Genomic DNA, 16984 nt, shown 5'->3' on the forward strand with positions numbered 1-16984 from the left:
CTTTACAATGTACAACCCCACAGGCAGGTACCATTTCCCAGAAAGTGAAACTGAGGCATAAGTAACACGCACCGAATCTCAGTTATTAAGTGGTAGAGCCAGGGCTTATGCCAACAGGCTTCAGAGTCTGCGCTCTTCCTCGTAACCCCTTCTCTGTGCACACTTTGGGGAGGGCCACTCCATCCCTCTGTCCTGACCACGCATGGAAGTCCTACCCTCCATTGTGGCCCATGGGTGGGGCTCACCTGAGCCTCTGCCATCAGACTGGGAGAGCAGGGCTGCGCACGCACTTCTGGCCTTGCAGCTTCTGATCCCTGAACAGGGTTGTTCCTCTGTATGTGGGGCGGGGGGGGGACCTCCCCTTGGCCCCGGGGCACCTCTGGGTCCAGGGCCTCTCTGCAGGATCAGGTGTGGTCGCAAGCTGGCCAGTCCTGTCAATCGAGGCTGAGCGCAGCAAGGGCATCTCCTGGGCGGGCAGCCCCCTTTCCCTCAGCATCTCTTCATTCACACCTTGCTTTCCCCTAATTGTCGGGGTGTTCTGCACCCAACACACACCCGCTGTGAGGGCGGAAGGCATAACTTCCAGGAAATTTGTGAGCTGATTGCCGAACTCCGCCATTGCTAAAAACCCAGTGATAGAAACGTACAACGTAATCAATTACATTAAAAACAAAGGTAGTACATTATGTTCCTACATTTATCTGTCATTCGTGGTCTGGAGGCTACTTTGGTTTACTGAATCTGTCCGGTGCAAGTCCTGTATGGTGGGGCCTGTGTAGGGGGGGTGAGCGTGACTTCCCAACTTCCTGCTCAGTGACATTGCCTTGGTAGTTTGAAAGCAGCCACAATGGGAGAAATGGGCAAATGCTACACATCAGGGCTCCCCACCCCCACCACATCCCCAGAGACCCAGATGTTAAACATTTACAAGGCTGACAGCACCTATGGGGCAAATGGGCCGGTGCAAAGGCAGCAGGGGGTTCGGAGTTGGCTGACACCCATTTTAATCCTTCACCAACTCTGAAGCCCAGGCAGTGTCCCTGGGCCTCACCTTTCCCATCTGCAAAATAGGCTGAGGGGCTCCTGGTTGGCTCAGTCAGTTGAGCGTCCGACCTCAGCTCAGGTCATGATCTCACAGTTCGTGAGTTCAAGCCCCGCATCGGGCTCTGTGCTGATGACTCAGAGCCCAGAGCCTTGGGATCCTGCTTCAGACTCTGGGCCTCCCTCTCTCTCTGCCCCTCCCCTGCTCAGGCTCACTCCCTCGCTCGCTCTCTCTCTCTCTCTCTCAAAAAATAAACATTTAAAAATAGGCTGAGAATAGCAGCTTTGGAAAATGGAGCATCAACTGTCTTCCGGGAGCTGAATGCATTAAGAGGATAGGTACCTCATCAAAGGTGACACGCCTGGTTTGAGCCCCACTCTTAGGGGCTGTGGCTTATTGGCCCTGTGACCATAGCGCCCAGGTCACAGGGTGGTTTGGGGGATTATCGGAGGTGATGTGTGTAAAAGAGCTTGGCACTGATCTGGCTCTAGTAATTCACCCAGAGGCTTACGGGTGGGATCCAGACAGCCCACGTTCGAGTCTCAATTCTTGGCTTTCCGAGATCCCCGGCCAGTCAAGGCGCTGCTTGTCTAAGCCTTGTATTCCCCACGTGGAAAGAGGGATAATAATAGCTACCTGGAAGAGCCACTCAGAGTACTGGAGATAAAGGATGTAAAGCATCTGCTGAGAAGTGCATGCCCAATAAACGGGAGTGATTGTTTGAGATTATCTTTAATTTCTTGTCACTCAGACAGCAGCTCTGCCCAGCTCTGTCCGGGGAAGCCAGCCATGGGGGTGGGGATGAAGGAGGCGGGACTTTGCCTGGGCAGCTCATCCCCATCCCAGCCAGGTCAGCCTCTCAGTGGGCCCTGGCCCTAGAAAGGCTTCCGAGGCGGCGTGGGGACGCTGTTGCTAGGCACCGGTTGCCAGGCAACCCACTGTTTCTCCTGGCCTGGCCGCCTCCCAGAGGGCTTGAGCTTCTCAGGAGCAGCTCCTCCTGCCTCTGGAAGCCTCTCCAGACCTCAGAGTCACAGCAGAGGGCAGGTGAGGGTGGGGCTGGCTGGGGTTGGGCCCCAGGAGGGCCAAGCCAACTTCCCTCAGCAGGGCCCGGGGGCGGGGGGGCGGGGGCGGCGGGAAGACAAGGAGCCCAGGGCTGGGAGTGAGCCCTGGAGCTGGGGCAGCCAGCAATTCCCATGTGGGAGGGCGTCTGTCCACTCGGTCTGCAGAGGAGGCCAAGAGGGGATTAAGATTGGGAGCTGGGAGTCGGATGCCTATTATGAACGAACCCTTCATCTCTTGAAAACTCAGTTTCCCCGCTACACCCTGGGGAGACAATATTGAAGGAAGGCGAAATGAGCGTAAATGAGTGAAGTGCTGACAACGATGAGTCTTTTCTTTGGCGTGCGGGGGTGTCAGTGGAGAGGGACAGGCTGAAGGGGAAGGCACTGGCGGGGCGGGGTTCGAGCTTCACCTCCATGGTCTCTGCAGCCCAGGACTGAGCCAGGCTCGGGGTCTTTGGGCTGCTGAACTGACGGGGCTCCTTGTGTGTCTTTCCTAGGTGCCCCCCACCCCTGCCCGGGGGCAGCCCTGCCCCACAGCATCATGATGGGGAAACTCCCCCTGGGGGTCGTCTCCCCTTATGTAAAGATGAGTTCAGGAGGCTGCACGGATCCCCTGAAATTCTATGCCACCACCTACTGCACAGCCTATGGTGAGGGCTCTTTTGTGCAGAGTCCAGCTGGGAACAACTTCCCTCAGCAGAACCCCAGCACGCTCCACCCCCGAGCCTCCCAAGGACGTGTCCACACCTGTACAGTCAGTCTGGCTTTGCCCCGCCGCCCCCTCCCTCCGCATCCATCCTGTTATCCCGCCACACTGACCTTGTCCTCAGCCCATCGTTTCTGTTTCCTGCTGCGGCAGTCTCGAAGGGCCAGGCTTCCACGGCTCCTGTCCCACGTGTCCCAGCCCCTGGCTCTATGCCTTTTCCATCCCAAGGAGCCCGGGCCTCTGGGGAGGAGGGGGGTTGCCGGGAAGCCCTGCTCACCGCTCTTCCACTCCGCTGACCCATGGTCCTGTCTCCTCACTTCCCCCCTCGGGCAGGTCGGGAGGACTTCAGGCCCCGCATGGGCAGTCACGAAGGCACAGGCTACAAATCAAATTACCGGCCTGTGGTCTCATACCAGGCCAATCCCGATGCCCTGGACAACCCGGCCATGGGGTACGGTCTGTACGATCTCTCTCACCCCCTGCTCCATTGAGCCTTAGCTCACAGGGCCGTCGAAGCTCATCAGGCCCCCTATAAGCTCCATGTGTGGAGACCCTGAACTTGCCTGGCCTACATCTGGGGTCCTGGGGCACTGAGGGCCCGGTGCCCAGCCTGAGGGCCCAAAGGCAGGCGGACTTCTATGGGAGGTTTGAGGGATGTGGGAAGCTTCTAGAGGTAAGCCCTGCAGCCTCCACGTGGCCCTTCCTGGTGGTAATCACTCCTGCTCCCGCTTCACCCTCAGGGAAGAAGTCCGCCACAATTTCCAGTCAGTGACCAGTCAGAGCTACCGCCCCCTGGAGGTGCCTGATGGCAAATACCCGCTGCCTTGGCACATGCATCAGACCAGCTCTGGCTACTCTCGGGAGAAACCCAGTGCGGCGACCTCCACTAAGGAGGTCAGTGCTGGGCTAGGGGGAACCCCCAGGAGAGAGGGGGAGCCCAAGGCTGGGGTGCAGGCAGGGCCGAAGGGCGGGAAGGGTGAGGATCCCTCCAGCAGAGAGTGGGACTGAGCCACCAAGGGTTGGTCAAGGCTGAGATGAGGAGCACAGGGGAGCCACATGTGGGCTGGGAGTCGGCTCACCTTTATCACCTTCATTCATTCATTCAACCAATGTGTTCCGGACATCTCTTCTATATATGAAGGTGCAAGTGCTGGGAAAAAAAGAGGCGGGGCGCAGCAGAAATGGAGGTACAACAGCAAAGCAGGAGGGTCGGAAAAGGGCTTGCTGTGGAGACATTAGTCAAAGAGTCAAGGGAGGCTAGTGTTCCTCTAAATGCAGCTCTGGAAGAGAAAGAGAGTTCCAGGCAGTGCAGACGGCAAGTGCAAAGGCCCTGCGTTATGAGTATGTGATGTGACAAAGAACCACAGGGAGGCAGGTGGCTGTAGCCAAGTGAGGAGCCCAGGTCCTTGTGGGTCGCTGTCAGGCCATGGGATTCTACTCCAAGTGCAGTGGGAAGATTGCAGGGCTCTGAGCAAAGAGGGACATGAACCAACTTCCTTATAAAGAGGCCCCTCAGGCTATAGATACTCCCTAGGGGTCAAGGGCAGGCTCAGAGTCAAGGAGTGACTGCCATCGCCTCACCTGGCGGATGATTGGCTGCTTCTCCCTCCCAGGTCAGGAAGGTCCATTTTGACACCCAGAACTATCGGCCGCAGGCCATCACAGGGCTGGAACGCAAGGTCACGCCTCTGCTCTACCAGCAGCAGGGCAAGGGCTCGCTGGAGTGGGACGATGCCCAGCGCGTGAGTGGGCAGCCCCCAGGAAGGGCTGTGAGCTGGGCAGAGGGGCCAGACCCACCTATTTCCCCTCCTGGAGACACGTCCCTCTCTGACTCACCCTAAAAGCCAACTAAATAAAGGCGGGCTCAGGATACCTAGAGAAACTGGGGAGAGCCAAGGCTATTCGTTATTTCCAAGACAGCATCAGAGCCATCATCACAGGCTTCCTTACTCATGTCTTGGGATTTAACCCCAGCGGCCCGTTCTCTCCCCTCTCCCATCCAGACTCATTCAGCCTTGGGCAGGGATTTGTGAAGCGAGCACCCATTTTCTTCCCTCAGCCTCTCTCCTTGCCTTGAGCCCCCTCCTAATCTGGGCCCCAGGGTTCTGGGCCCCACGTTCATTACTGGGAGTCGTCCAGTGGGGGAAGTGACCGTTTCCACTGCCACAGGGGCACCGTCTTCTCATGGGGGGATTCATGGGGCTCTGATGCCCCATCAGAGAGAGAGATCTGGGTCAGGAGCGCAGTGCTGGCCCTCCCTGCTCCGAATATGCCACACAGGTCTACTCAGAGCATACACGGGGCTACCACGGCCACCAGGGCCTCCTGGGTGCTGGTTTACCTTATGTTCCCCCATTGCTCACTTCTGTGTTCCAGGGCCCACGCTTCATGACTTCCGAGTACAACTCCAAGTATCTCAAGCAGCCTTCAAACCAGCCAGGTAGGCACGTGTCTGAGCTCATGCCGCCCTCCCACCATACTTCCCTACACCTGAGCCCTAGGAGAGACACGGGGGGGACCCGGATGGGGCTGGTATAAGACAAAGAAGGCAGCAGAGGAAGAACGAACACACAGGCAGCTTGGGGGAGACATGCCTTAGTGCCAGTCCCCAACGGGCACCTCACTCGCTTAGGAGGGCTGTCGAACCTGACCACAGCCGCCTCCTGGCCTGTTAGCCTCTGTCCTTCCTTCCCCTCTCCTCTGCTCCTCTCCCCTCTTGTCTGTCCTGGACTCTGGAGTCTTCCAGGTGCCCACGATTCTGGAGCTCAGAGCTAGCTCCGCCCCTGGTGGCTGGGACACGTAGAGACCACGTGGGTGGGGCCAGGTGGCTGGAGTGGGACTAGGCAGCACAATAGGGGGGTGTGTTTTGCAGATCTCTTGCAGAAGAAATCAATTGGTGCCAAGGAGGAGACTGGCTTCACCGAAGAGTCTACCAAGAACCCCATTGTCTTCCAGCCACCGGCCCAGGGCCTCCCTGGGGACCCGGTAAGTCAGGCTGGTGCCCACTTGAACCCCAGGGCGACTTCTAGCTTCTTTAAAAGTGTGAGCTGCCCAACCCTTTGTTCAAATGCGAGATGAACGAGTGTGGGTAAAAACCACCGCTTTGGTCCAGCTCCCCCATTTTATGGAGGAGAAGACTGAGGTCCAAAGAGGAGAAGGGGCAGAGCCAACATTTGCACAAGGGTTCGGACTAGAGCCCTGGCCTGCATTGTTCTCCCCAAACTCTTCCCCTGCCTCCATTGCCCCAATTATACCCGCTTGTCTCCAGCCCCACTCTGCGCTCGGGACAAGGGGCCACTGTCTGTGCGGGGCTGATGTTCCTCTGGGGGCCTCTTTCCAGGTGCTCCTCCCTGGCCGGAGTGTCACCAGGTCCGACTTCCCCCCAGTGACCCACCTTCGTGTAAGCTGAGCCGGTGGGGCTGGGGTGGCCTGCGGGGCCAGTAGGGTGGAAGCCTGGGGGAGGGGCAGGCACCCTCGGGTGCCAGTGATGCTTTCCTGTCGCAGGGGGATGAGTTCCTGCCTGTGCTGCCCAGAGGCTCCGAGCAGGAAACGGGCTACAGCCGAGTGAATGAGAGGTTGCTGAACCCCAGAGTGAGTGGCCTTTGGGGGGTGCGGGGGGCTCCCTTAGAACAAGAGTGCTCTGTACGGGAGGAGACAGGGAGGTCTCTTGGACGCAGCAGCATTTGGGCACTAAGGAACGGGAAGAAGTGGGATATTTGGACGTCCTGGTGGAGGGGGAAAGGCCTAGGAAGCTGGAAAGTGAGGCATGCCTTTGGGTTTTTTTTGGGATTTTTTTTGTTTATTTTGAGAGAGAGAGAGGAACAGAGAAGGGAGAGAGAGAGCATGAGCAGGGGAGACGCAGAGACAGAGAGGGAGAGAGAGAATCCCAAGCAGGCTCCACGCTGCCAGCGCAGAGCCCGATGCGGGGCTTGAACTCATGAATCGTGAGCCGAAACAAGAGTCGGGTGTTCAACTGACTGAGGCACGCAGGCGCCCCCCGAGGGGTGTCTTTCAAACAGAGAATTTGGTTTGTCTGGAGGAGGCAGGGCGAGGCCCCAGGGCTGGGGCTGCCCTTCCCCCCCTCTATTGCTGCCTTACCCTGGCCACCCGGCCACACGGCTACCTTCCTTGTGGCTCTGTCCCCCGCAGGTGGCCCCGCCTGGCCCGGAGCCTAGCAGCATGAGCCACTGGCAATTCCAGCCCCCGCAGCGGGTGCAGCAGACCAACGTCGCCCTGCTCGGCAGGGAGACTGTGGGGAACAAGGTGAGGCCGGGCCACCCAGCCCCACCCCCAAATCTTCACCCGCCCCCAACCTGCCACGTGCCCTCTGTACCTCTTGCGCAGGAGCCCACAGGGTTCAGCCTTAACAACCCCAGCTACATCCGGAGCCCCTCTGACCCCGACATGGATAATCGGTACCTGACCACCTATAACCAAGGGTAAGCCCCGCTTCCCCATGCAGATCCAGGGCTGCGAAGCTGGCTCGCGGTTCTCAGACAAACACGGGGACAAGTAATGAGCTCACAGTCTGCGAAGTAGACCAACACTGAATTAATGTGGGTTCCCCCGGAAGCAGCCCCTGAGCCAAGGATTTGAGCGCAAGCCTCTTACCGGGGAGTGTGGGGGAGTGGGAAAGCGGTATGGGGAACGGAAGGCAGCCCGGAGCGGGTGTGCTGTTCATCAGCTATCCCGGGGGAAGACTCTAGAAGACAGTGCAAACACACAGCCCAGGATTATCCCAGCCCAGGGGAGAGGGAGCTAGGGGGCCGATATCTCCATATCCATCGGTCCTTAGTTAAGGGCTGTCCCCAGGGACCATGCTAAAAATCCCAGGTGCCTCCCTGCTCAGGCAGAGCAAGCTGTAGCAGCCTCTGGGAAACCTTCCTCTGCACTTCTCTCGGATGCAGTGCAGGCCATTGATGTCCAGGCTGGTGGGCAGGGGGAGAACAGGGGGGCTGAAGGGGGTCTGGGTGGAGCCGCAGGCCGTCTGCTAAGATACTACATCCAGCCCGTGGCAGGTGGGCTCTGTGCTCCCCAGAAAGTAAGCTCTTTGCTGAGCATCAGGGAGGGCTTCCAGGAGGAAGTGGCCCTAGAGCCGTGGGGAGGGCTCCTGGGGCCAGGACTGGATGGGGATCAAGGAGATGTGATTCTCTGGACCAAAGCCTCCTCGAACACCACCTGTCCTCTGTGTGTCGGCGTGTGTCACCTGTGTCCACACTGCCCCCCAATCCCTAGGTCTCCCAAGATGCCTCCCATCCTTGGGGCGCACCCCCCTCTTTGGGATGCGGATCTGGAGGCTCAGAGAGGAGAAGTGGCGCCTGAGCCACACGGCAGGTCCAGCCCCCACAGAGGGCGAGGGGGAGGGGCTGAGACACGCTCTGGGGGACAACAGCGTCCCTGCGCCTCGCTAGGCAAGTGCCCGCGCCCTGTAGCTCTGGCGGAGCCTCCGGCCCAGCCGCCTCTGCCGGGTCCTTCTCCCACCTGCCCCTCGGCTCTCCTGAGCTCCTGCCAGTTGTCAGGCACGCTGCCCTTCCCGGGGGGGGGGGGGGGTGTTGCAGCCACTGATCTTCTCACCCCCACTTCGTAAGCTTAAGGGCAGGGCCCGCATCGTCTTCCTGGCACTTTCAGAGCCCAGCCCGGTGCTCAGTGAATAGTAGCCAGATGGAAGCGAGGTGGACCGCCTGGAGAAAAACAAATGACACGGGGTCTCCACTCCCCATCCTTGGAGGTGTTCACAGGCCGGGGGGAGGCGCACTTGAAGGGTGCTTTGTGCTCCGAAGTGCTGGCTCTGCATCAGGGGGTTGCCCCAAGGAGGGCCATTGAGCTTGGAGCAGAGACGGCGTTCCCAAGGGCTCGGGAGTGCCTGGCAGTCGGCACAGTGTGGGCAAAGGCCAGGAGGCTGGAGGGATCGGAGGCAGTCTGTGCCCTGCTGGAGCCAAGCCTCCTGTCCCAGAGGGCAGAGGGGCTGCAGAGGTGGGCAGAGGCCAACTCGCTGCCAAGAACCCACCCCCTGTGCTGCAGGTACTTTGAGAACATCCCGAAGGGTCTGGACCGAGAAGGCTGGACTCGAGGCGGCCTCCAGCCCCAGAAGCCTGGAGGCTACGCCCTCAACCAGCCGGTCACCCGCATGGAGGCCCCCCCCACCCCCGCAGAGAGCCTCCGGGGCCTGCACCCCCACGTGGGAAGGTAGCTGGCCCTCTCGCCCCCTCTTTTGCTGAATCCAAGCCTTTCCCCAGCTTCTTCCCTCCCTTCATCTGTCTGTCTGTCTGTCTGAGGGGCCCCTTTCCTCTCTCAGTCTTGTGCATTGCTTTTCCTGTCCCTCCCCCCCCTCCCCAGCGACCCCTCCCTCCTCGAGGCTGCCCTCCACCCACCTTGTTCCCATCCCCCATTCCGCGGGGGGGGGGGCAGCACCTGCTCCCATCACCCTTCCCCCGGGCAGCGGGGGGCGGGGGACGCGGTGAGGACATGGCTGAATGGAGTGTGGTTCCGCCTCACTCTGACTCCTTTCCGCTCAGTTCAATTTCCTCAAAAATTACATTTATAAGACAGTGGCTCAGAGTTGGCAGGCAAGGAGTGTTTGTGGCTTGGCTGACCTGGCTGAGGGCGGCCCCAGGGGAGGGGTAGGCAGAGGAGAAGGTGCCACCTCGCGCTGCTCCCCTCCCTGCAGAACCCTGGTGGCGGAGGACCCCTTTTACCGAGGCTCCGCGCCTCCCAGCAGCCGGTTCGCCACGCCCAGCTGAGCCTCAGGCTGGGTAAGGGGCTCCCCTGCCCTGGGGCCTGCAAGCCCTGCTGGGGACCCAGCTTCAGGGTGGGGGGTGGAAGACTGGGGGGCCCTCAGGGTGGAGGAGGGCACAGAGTCTCCCCGGAGCCCCTCAGGCCTCATCTCCGCTCCCCACAGGTTCGCCAGCCCAGCGGGACAGGGGCCACAGGGGCCGGGTTCCCATCCCATCGCCTGCTGGGACTCCCCTGGCTACTTTCCTAATGAAATAAAGAGCCGTGCGAAGCCGGCCAGCGTGTCCAGTCCCTGCCAGGGAAGCAGGGGAAGGACTGGGGAGGGCGCGGGGTGGGGGTGGGGGGTGCAGAGGCGGAGGGGCCAGGGAGCAGGCCAGACAAAGTAGGGGAGCCCCGGAGGGGCAGAGGGGGGCCAAGGAATAGGTTTTCTGGCTTATGAAATGGGGCAGGGGGATGAGAACGGGACTTCCAGGGCCTTCTGGGTACCTCGTTTGGATGGTTTAAAGGAGAAGGAAGGACCCAGGGGAACACAGTCATAGAGATCTCTCCCCAGAGACGGACAGAGGAAGGCCTGCAATGGATGGACCCCGGGACACTGACACAGGAAGGGGTGGAGGCTGGCTGAAAAGCCTGCTGCCTCAGGGCAGCCCTTCTGTGAGAATTAGAACAAGGTACCCCACCGCCCCCCTCCCCGCCTCCACCCCCGCCCCTAAAGAGGGACCCTCTCTTGGGAAGTAAATGCTTCCTTCCTTCAGATGCTCTAGCCTAACATCAAGGCCTGCGAGGCAGAACCTGGGCTGCCTCTCAGTGCCTGGCATCCCCGCCAGGTGCATTTGCACAGTGCACAACTATACAACTGTATGCTGTGGCCCTGCCGGCACCATCTCCTCCTTATATAAAGGGGAACCTGGACCCAGGAAGAATGCAGGAGTTGCTTGAGGTCATACGGGGGGAGAGGCAGCGGCAGCCCCAGGCTTGGATGTCCCCTGCGCAGACTCCTGGTCTAGCATCTGCCCCTCCCCCACCCCCAGTGGGTGTCTATGGAACCGCACTGCTGGCCCCCCCCAGGCCTGGGTGTACCAGCAGGCCCTGGGTGGGGGGGTGTCCTGGCTCCGCCTGGCTGGGGCTCCATGTGGGATGTGGGTGGCTCCAGCACCGGAAGAGGGAAGTAGGGGACACAGAGTCTCTCGGCTACACACCCAACGACAGCCACCCAGGCTCTGGGTGCACCTGCTGGTCCATGGCCTCCGGCACTGGGGCCAAGTGACCAAACCAGAGATTTGCCTACTGGGCTGGGTCTCCACTGTGGCCCGGGCACAGTGAGGTGGGGGAGAGGGAAAGGGATCAACCAGCCCCTCCAGCCCACAGTCACACACACACACACGCACACACGCACGCACACACAGCCACTCACACAAATACGACCAAAGACACACACAGGCCCGTGGAGACACGCACATACTAACACACACAGACACCTAAGTACCCACAGACAGGTGCCTGTAAGCACACGCAGGACACAAATGGAAACAAACAAAAACCCACAAATGCACAGATCTTCACATAAACACCTGGAACGCTTGTACATGAAGATGTACACACACGGAGATGTACCTACAGACACATCCACGTGCTTAGACCCAGACACACACACACACACACACACACACATACCCCGCTTCACGTCTCCATTTCCTTCTTCCCCACCAGGGTCCTTTTACGGCTCACGTTTCCTGCTCACTCCTCCTCTGTCTGACTCAATAGGGGATATGGTGTCAGGGACACTGGAGCCTTATTACACGCTCTTGCCATGGTCCCCCCTCCCACCGTCCGACACCCAGTTTCCAGGCCGTGTGAGCTGGGGCCACCCCACGATGTTTCCAGAGCTGGAGCTAAGGACCTCACCCCTGGGAGGGGACCCAGCAGCAACGCTCTGCTCCCTTCAGCTCCTGCTGGGGCTTCTCTCCAGGCAGCCCATCTTGACCTCTCTGTTTTGATCCTGGATCTCAGCCCACAAGGCTGTGTGAGGACAGGGTGACCCAGCGTGCGCGGTCGCAGAAAGGGGGTGCGAGAGGACCCCACGCCCGGCCTGGGTGGTTCTGGAGCTCCTGCCGGGTACAAGGCATGAACTTCTCCATCTTCTAGAGGAGGAGACAGACACAGAGACGGGGCCATCTGACGCAGGGTCATACAGCAGTGAGGACTGCGGGTGGGGGCCTGCTGGTAAGGGCTGGAGGGGGGGTCGAGACTGGCAGCCGGCTGGTGGGGGTGGGGATTGACTCCACACCTGCCTGCCTGATCGCTGCCCACCTCACTGAGGTTCTTAGAGCAGGCCCCATGGGGGAGGGTGTGTGAGCCAGACCTTGAATCAAATGGGCAGCATGGCTGGCTGTGGGCACTGAAGGAGGCAAGGTCATGGGCAAAGACAGAGTGCAGGGGTCAGCTCAAGGCTTGGCAGGGGCCCGGGGAGGGGACATGTGAGGGTGTGAGGTGGGCAGCCCCATCCCCAAGGAGAAGGCAGGCTGACTAGGTTTCAGTGGTCATGACCAACCACCATGCTAGGGAACCCTTCTCTGTCGCCCTCATCAGTTATGGGGCTCAACAAAGGCACAGAGTCCATCTGTCTTGTTCGCAGCTGAGACTCCAAAGCCCAAGACAGTGCCTGGCACATTTGCAGGTGATCAGGAAATATTAGAGAATGAATGAATGAATGAACGAATGAATGAATGACAAACGAACATTGCCTGCCTATTGGAGCACCAGATTTGAGCTTCTGGATGTCATCTGCCCTAGCCCCAGGATTTCGGTCACCCAGGCTCCCTGAGACCCTGCTGTGACCCTGCTATGCCCACCCCCACTTGCCCGGATGCCACAGCTGTAACCTCTCAGAACCGCTGAGCTTTAAGCCCCCCCTGCCACCCCTCTCTCTGTATGTGTCCCCTTGCTCATGCCCACCGTCTGCCCAACCCCAACCGAACTCCCTTGTACTGTTCTGAGCGATTCACCTTCCAAACTTGACACCTCCCCCCACCCCCCACCGCCGCCAGGCCCCAAGACCAAGATCGGGTCATTGCAATCCTCTCTGTGTCCCCAGGGCAGGAGGGATAGATACTTGCCCCCCTGGGGCCACTCAGGTTATTAAAACCCCGTTGAAGTGATGGCCTTGGCCACCTCACACCCACTCTGTGCTGTGCGGATAACGTGGCTTCGTTTGGGGAGGCCCCATCCCCTTGTCCCTCTGAGACATGAGTCTCTGGTCTGACCCCAGCCAGCATCAGCCCAGCGCCCTCTCTTCTCCCTGGGTCTAGGCAGGCAGCAGAGTGTAGCGGTCCTGCCCTGAGCTCTGGAGTCAGACTGGCTGGGTTCGTTCCCAGCTCTCCGCAGCCAGGGCTGCCTCCTGCTCCCCGCCGGGGAGGCCACTTGACCGCTCTAAGCTGCAGTTAATAGCATTACCCACGCTGTAGGCTAAACAAGATGATGGGTGTCAAGGGCCTGGTGGCTGAATGGTAGCTAGCTGGCTTGATGTTGGAGCAGAGGAGACACAGGCCCGTGTGGGAGTGGGGACTTGGGATAGTCACAGGGCCTGGCCTTTGCCCCCCCCCCCCCCCCCCCGGACAGACCCTCTCAGGGGCCCAGGCTGCCCCTGTTGTGTCCCCAAGGCCAGCTCCTACCAGCCTCTCCTGGAAACAGCTTGCCTCTCCCCTCACCTGGAAACCAGGCTTTGGGCGTTGAGGTGAGTCACTCCTAGTGGGTGCCTATTGTAGCAGCTACCAGAAGCTTCCTTCCCCTCCCCGCAGATATTCTAGAAGCCGTTCTGAGGTGTACGGTGTACAGATGATTAACTGTATTAAGCCCCCACAGCCTGCTGGGTGTTGGGAATATTCCATGGGCCTTCATCTTCTCAGCAAGAACACCGAGGGGCGTCCCTCGGGGGGAGGCTTGGCGACTCAAGTGGGTGCTGCACTGACAGCCGTGGTGTGGGGGTGTGGAGCCCCGAGGGCCGATGGGATTGGGAGAAACGCTGGGTGCCACGCCATCGGGCCCCACTTCTGACGCACGCAGATGCGTGTGAGGCCGCTGCCCCTCACGGCACCATGGTGGCTGATGTTGACAGGTACCATCTGGCCCAGGTCACGTGGTGACATGCAGACCCACCAGCTCACAGGCTTGACAGCTGGCCAGCCGGGCAAAGGCATCTGTCCGTGGGAACTGGAGGCCCCCCCGAGGGGGGGCGGGGGTAGCGGAAGCCTGCGTGGGGAGGACCATGGATTAGCTCTACCCAGACAGATGGAGGCCTGAAACTCAGAATCCGATCCCCACTTTCCTCTCTGGCCATCTGGAGGGCCACCCCTTCTCTAGGAAATTTTCCCTATAGTTAGATTGGCAAGGGCAGAGGAGGAGCGGGACCCAGGAACACCCCCCCCCTCCCCCCCCGCCGCTAGGGCCTCTGTTCAAGGTCAGAGGAGAGCCTGCCACCTCTTTCAAGCCTTCGGATACTCCCTGCTTCTCACGATGCTGCTACAGACAGGGCTCCAGCAAGACCGTTCTTAGAATCCTGAGATGTCAATCCTGGAAGGACCTTTGTAATAACAGTTAATCGGGGCCAGAGAGAGAAAGCAACCTCGGAAGACACGCAGTTTATTGAGCCGCACACTCAGGTCTCTGCACTCTGAACACAAAGCCTTCCTCACTATATCCTGACATCGGGCTCTCGAGTGGGCGCAAGTGGGGGCCTGGCAGCTGCCTAGGAGAGCCAGGCATCTCTTTCGCAGCCAGGAAAACATGGGGCTTTGTTTTCTTTTGCCGACGAGGGGGTGTGTGAGTATGAGTGTGTGTTAGCGTGCATATGTCCTCAGGGGTCCCCGGGGAAAGGGATAGGTCAGAAGGGGATCAGCTTAGCCCACCTCTCCTCAGAGAGACACTGGGTGAGATGCTGAAGGAGCCGTGTTCAGGCAAGACTTCATGGGACTCTGGGCCCCAGCATGCTTGCTGTGGCCCCAATGACAGGTGTGGTCCCTCTGGTATGAGCCTTGCAGCAGGGACAGGTTCACCTGGAGAGGGAGGTGGGGGGGTCTCTGGCACCAGGGATAGGCGGCTTCGAAGAACACGGGCAAATGGATTCTCACGCATAGCCAAGGCATCTGGCAGCGTGGGCACTCCTGGGTACCACAGTGAGGACCCTGGAGTGGGGGACAGTGTGCCCTCCACTGTGACCATGGGGTCCCCTCAGTGCCCACGCTGCAACCAAGAGAAACCTACTTGAGCGAATGTAAGCAGAAGAGGAATTTATTCCAAGGATTTCTGAGCTCAGAGAATCTTCAGGCAGACTCGAGAACGCTTGGACGCTACCCAGCCAAGAATGAGGGTCAAAATCGCCCCATGAGCCTGGGTGCCTGGCGACAGCATGCTTCCCCGTTGCTGGGCACTGAACAGGGCTCTTGCTGCTGATACCCCCACCCAGCCCGAGCCTCGGGAGGGATTCTGCTCCGAATCTCAAATTTCCAATTCCAAATCAAGGGGGGGCGGTGCTTTTCTGCTGGGTGGTTCCGGGGTCCCATGCCTGCACCCAGCTTGCCGAGGAAGCTGGGAAAGTGAGTTCCCAGCATTTTTACCTTCCACAGTGGGAAATGGGTTGTGTTTTCTGAGGCAGTTGGGATTGTCCACAAAGAATGCTGAGGGCTCCGAGGACTTCAAATACCCTTCACATCCGGGTTACCAACAGGAAGGATGCGAGCATTTGTGCAGTGCCTTAGACACTGGGCAGGGACGCTGCTAGCCTTGAAGGACACTCTGGGAGACATGGCGAACCGACATACACCCTTCCTCAGTTTCCCTAATAGTATACCAACCGGTCAGGTTGCTGATACAAATGGGGCCCCTGGCCCAGGGGTCCACTGTACATGGCGCCGCCCTTACGGCAGGTGTGGACCTCACAGACACGTAGTCAGGAGCTCGGAAGTGTTTATCGTGGGCTGTCTGTAACTGAACTTGGCAAAGACATCCATTGGTGGCTTCCAATCCAACTTCCTCATCCCCTTTGAATTGAAACTCTGTCTGCTCAGGACTCAAATCCAATCTGCCCCTCTTCCCATTCCTGTCCTCTTCAGCAGGGTGTGGAGCTTGCTCCTGGGGGACAAGCAGCAATCTAGATGGACTCCCCCCAAGATGTATGATCTTTGTGGGTTTTGGTCAATCCACACGTGCCCTCCCTGCACCTGTCCGGAAGCTCCTGGGACCTTCTGGGCTCCGGTTGTCAGGGTTCTGCAAATAACCTTCCGGTGGGACCACACATGCAGCCCCTCTGGGTCCATCAGCTGCTGTCAGCACACCAAGTGCATCTCAGAGGTGCAGAAACTTCTAGATGCTCTCTCTCATGACACAGGGGTGTGTAGAGGATTCAGGGGAGGGGCTGGTTCATCTCAATTTTTACTCTACTGAACCTTCTCCATATGGGCAAGGGGGCTTGTGGGAAGCCTGATGCATTTTTAGGCCACACATGGTAAGGAGATTGCAGATCCCCTCTGCCCTGGTGTCCCCTCAATGTCCCCGGGATGTTTTTCATGCCACCCTCTGCCTCAGCCGAGAGCAGGTGGAGGCTGAGCTCCTTTGCAGAGGATGTACCCACCCATCTGTAAGGGTGCAGCTCTGCCCCTTCTCTCCCACATTCGGTTGAGCCTCTCTCTCTTTTTGGGTGGGATCTTTGCTTCTGTGATGACACACGCTTCCCCACTCCAGGGCTTCCGGCATCAGCTCCCTGCTCTCCAAGTTCAAAGCCAAGCTTTCGGACCTATAAAAAAGATTTCTCGCTCGAAACCCAGCTCTTGCAAGGCTATCATCTGAACTCTGGTTTCAAAGCCTCTTTTGCAGCTCAAAGCCAAGGATTTGGTTCTCTGTTCTGAGTTTCCCTTGGAGAGCGGGAATAGAGGAAGCCAATTTTGTATCTGACAGATGGGAATGGGTGTGTGAAAATTGTCTTCGGTGGAGCATTAGTTAATATCTCAGAATGACAGCCCCAGGTCCTGTATTACTCACTGATGCTTCATGATAATTCTTCAAGAGAGGGTGAGCCCATTCCAAGGCCGGGACTTAGGGTGAGGTGAGGGAGGCATTTTCCCATGTACAAAATTTAGAAAAGTGTCAACCCCCCCCCCCCCCGCAATCAGGACAAACAATAGTTTAGTGCAATCACTTAAAAAATAAAAGTGAATGCGGGGCGCCTGGGTGGCTTAGTCGGTTAAGCGTCCAACTTTTGCTTAGGTCATGATCTCGCGGTTCATGGGTTCGAGCCCCGCGTCAGGCTCTGTGCTGACAGCCAGCTCAGAGCCTGGAGCCTGTTTCAGTCTGTCACTCCCTCTCTCTCTGACGCTCACGCTCTCTCTTGCTCTCTCTCCTAGAAATAAATAAAACATTAAAAAATAAATAAAAGTGAATGCAAAATATTTA

At 58.8% G+C, this 16984-nt stretch overlaps 1 protein-coding gene across 2 annotated transcripts; it reads left to right on the forward strand.

Annotated features, from left to right (window-relative positions):
- The first annotated feature begins 1997 nt into the window (after positions 1–1997).
- PPP1R32 (protein phosphatase 1 regulatory subunit 32) lies at positions 1998–9817 on the forward strand. 2 transcript variants are annotated; one of them, XM_039253546.1, is made up of 14 exons: positions 1998–2086; positions 2601–2753; positions 3143–3260; positions 3550–3703; positions 4423–4551; positions 5186–5249; positions 5682–5794; positions 6150–6209; positions 6314–6400; positions 6959–7072; positions 7154–7248; positions 8831–8995; positions 9477–9561; positions 9708–9817. In XM_039253546.1, the coding sequence occupies exons 2-13, from the start codon at positions 2645–2647 to the stop codon at positions 9547–9549; spliced, it is 1281 nt and encodes a 426-aa protein (XP_039109477.1). In that variant the 5' UTR covers positions 1998–2086; positions 2601–2644; the 3' UTR covers positions 9550–9561; positions 9708–9817. The 2 variants fall into 2 exon arrangements, with proteins under 2 accessions (XP_039109477.1, XP_039109478.1); XM_039253547.1 differs by lacking the exon at positions 4423–4551.
- The last annotated feature ends 7167 nt before the right edge of the window (positions 9818–16984 follow it).

The sequence above is a fragment of the Hyaena hyaena genome, unplaced genomic scaffold (genome assembly GCF_003009895.1).
Source record: "Hyaena hyaena isolate Hyena2069 unplaced genomic scaffold, ASM300989v1 scaffold_456, whole genome shotgun sequence".
Taxonomy (NCBI): Eukaryota; Metazoa; Chordata; class Mammalia; order Carnivora; family Hyaenidae; genus Hyaena; species Hyaena hyaena.

Excerpts from the sequence above, each read along its gene's own strand:
- PPP1R32 (XM_039253546.1), top strand. The coding sequence starts at position 2,645 with ATGATGGGGAAACTCCCCCTGGGGGTCGTCTCCCCTTATGTAAAGATG. Across the intron at positions 2,754-3,142 it reads CACCTACTGCACAGCCTATG|GTCGGGAGGACTTCAGGCCC; the intron begins GTGAGGGCTCTT and ends CCCCTCGGGCAG. Across the intron at positions 6,401-6,958 it reads AGAGGTTGCTGAACCCCAGA|GTGGCCCCGCCTGGCCCGGA; the intron begins GTGAGTGGCCTT and ends TGTCCCCCGCAG.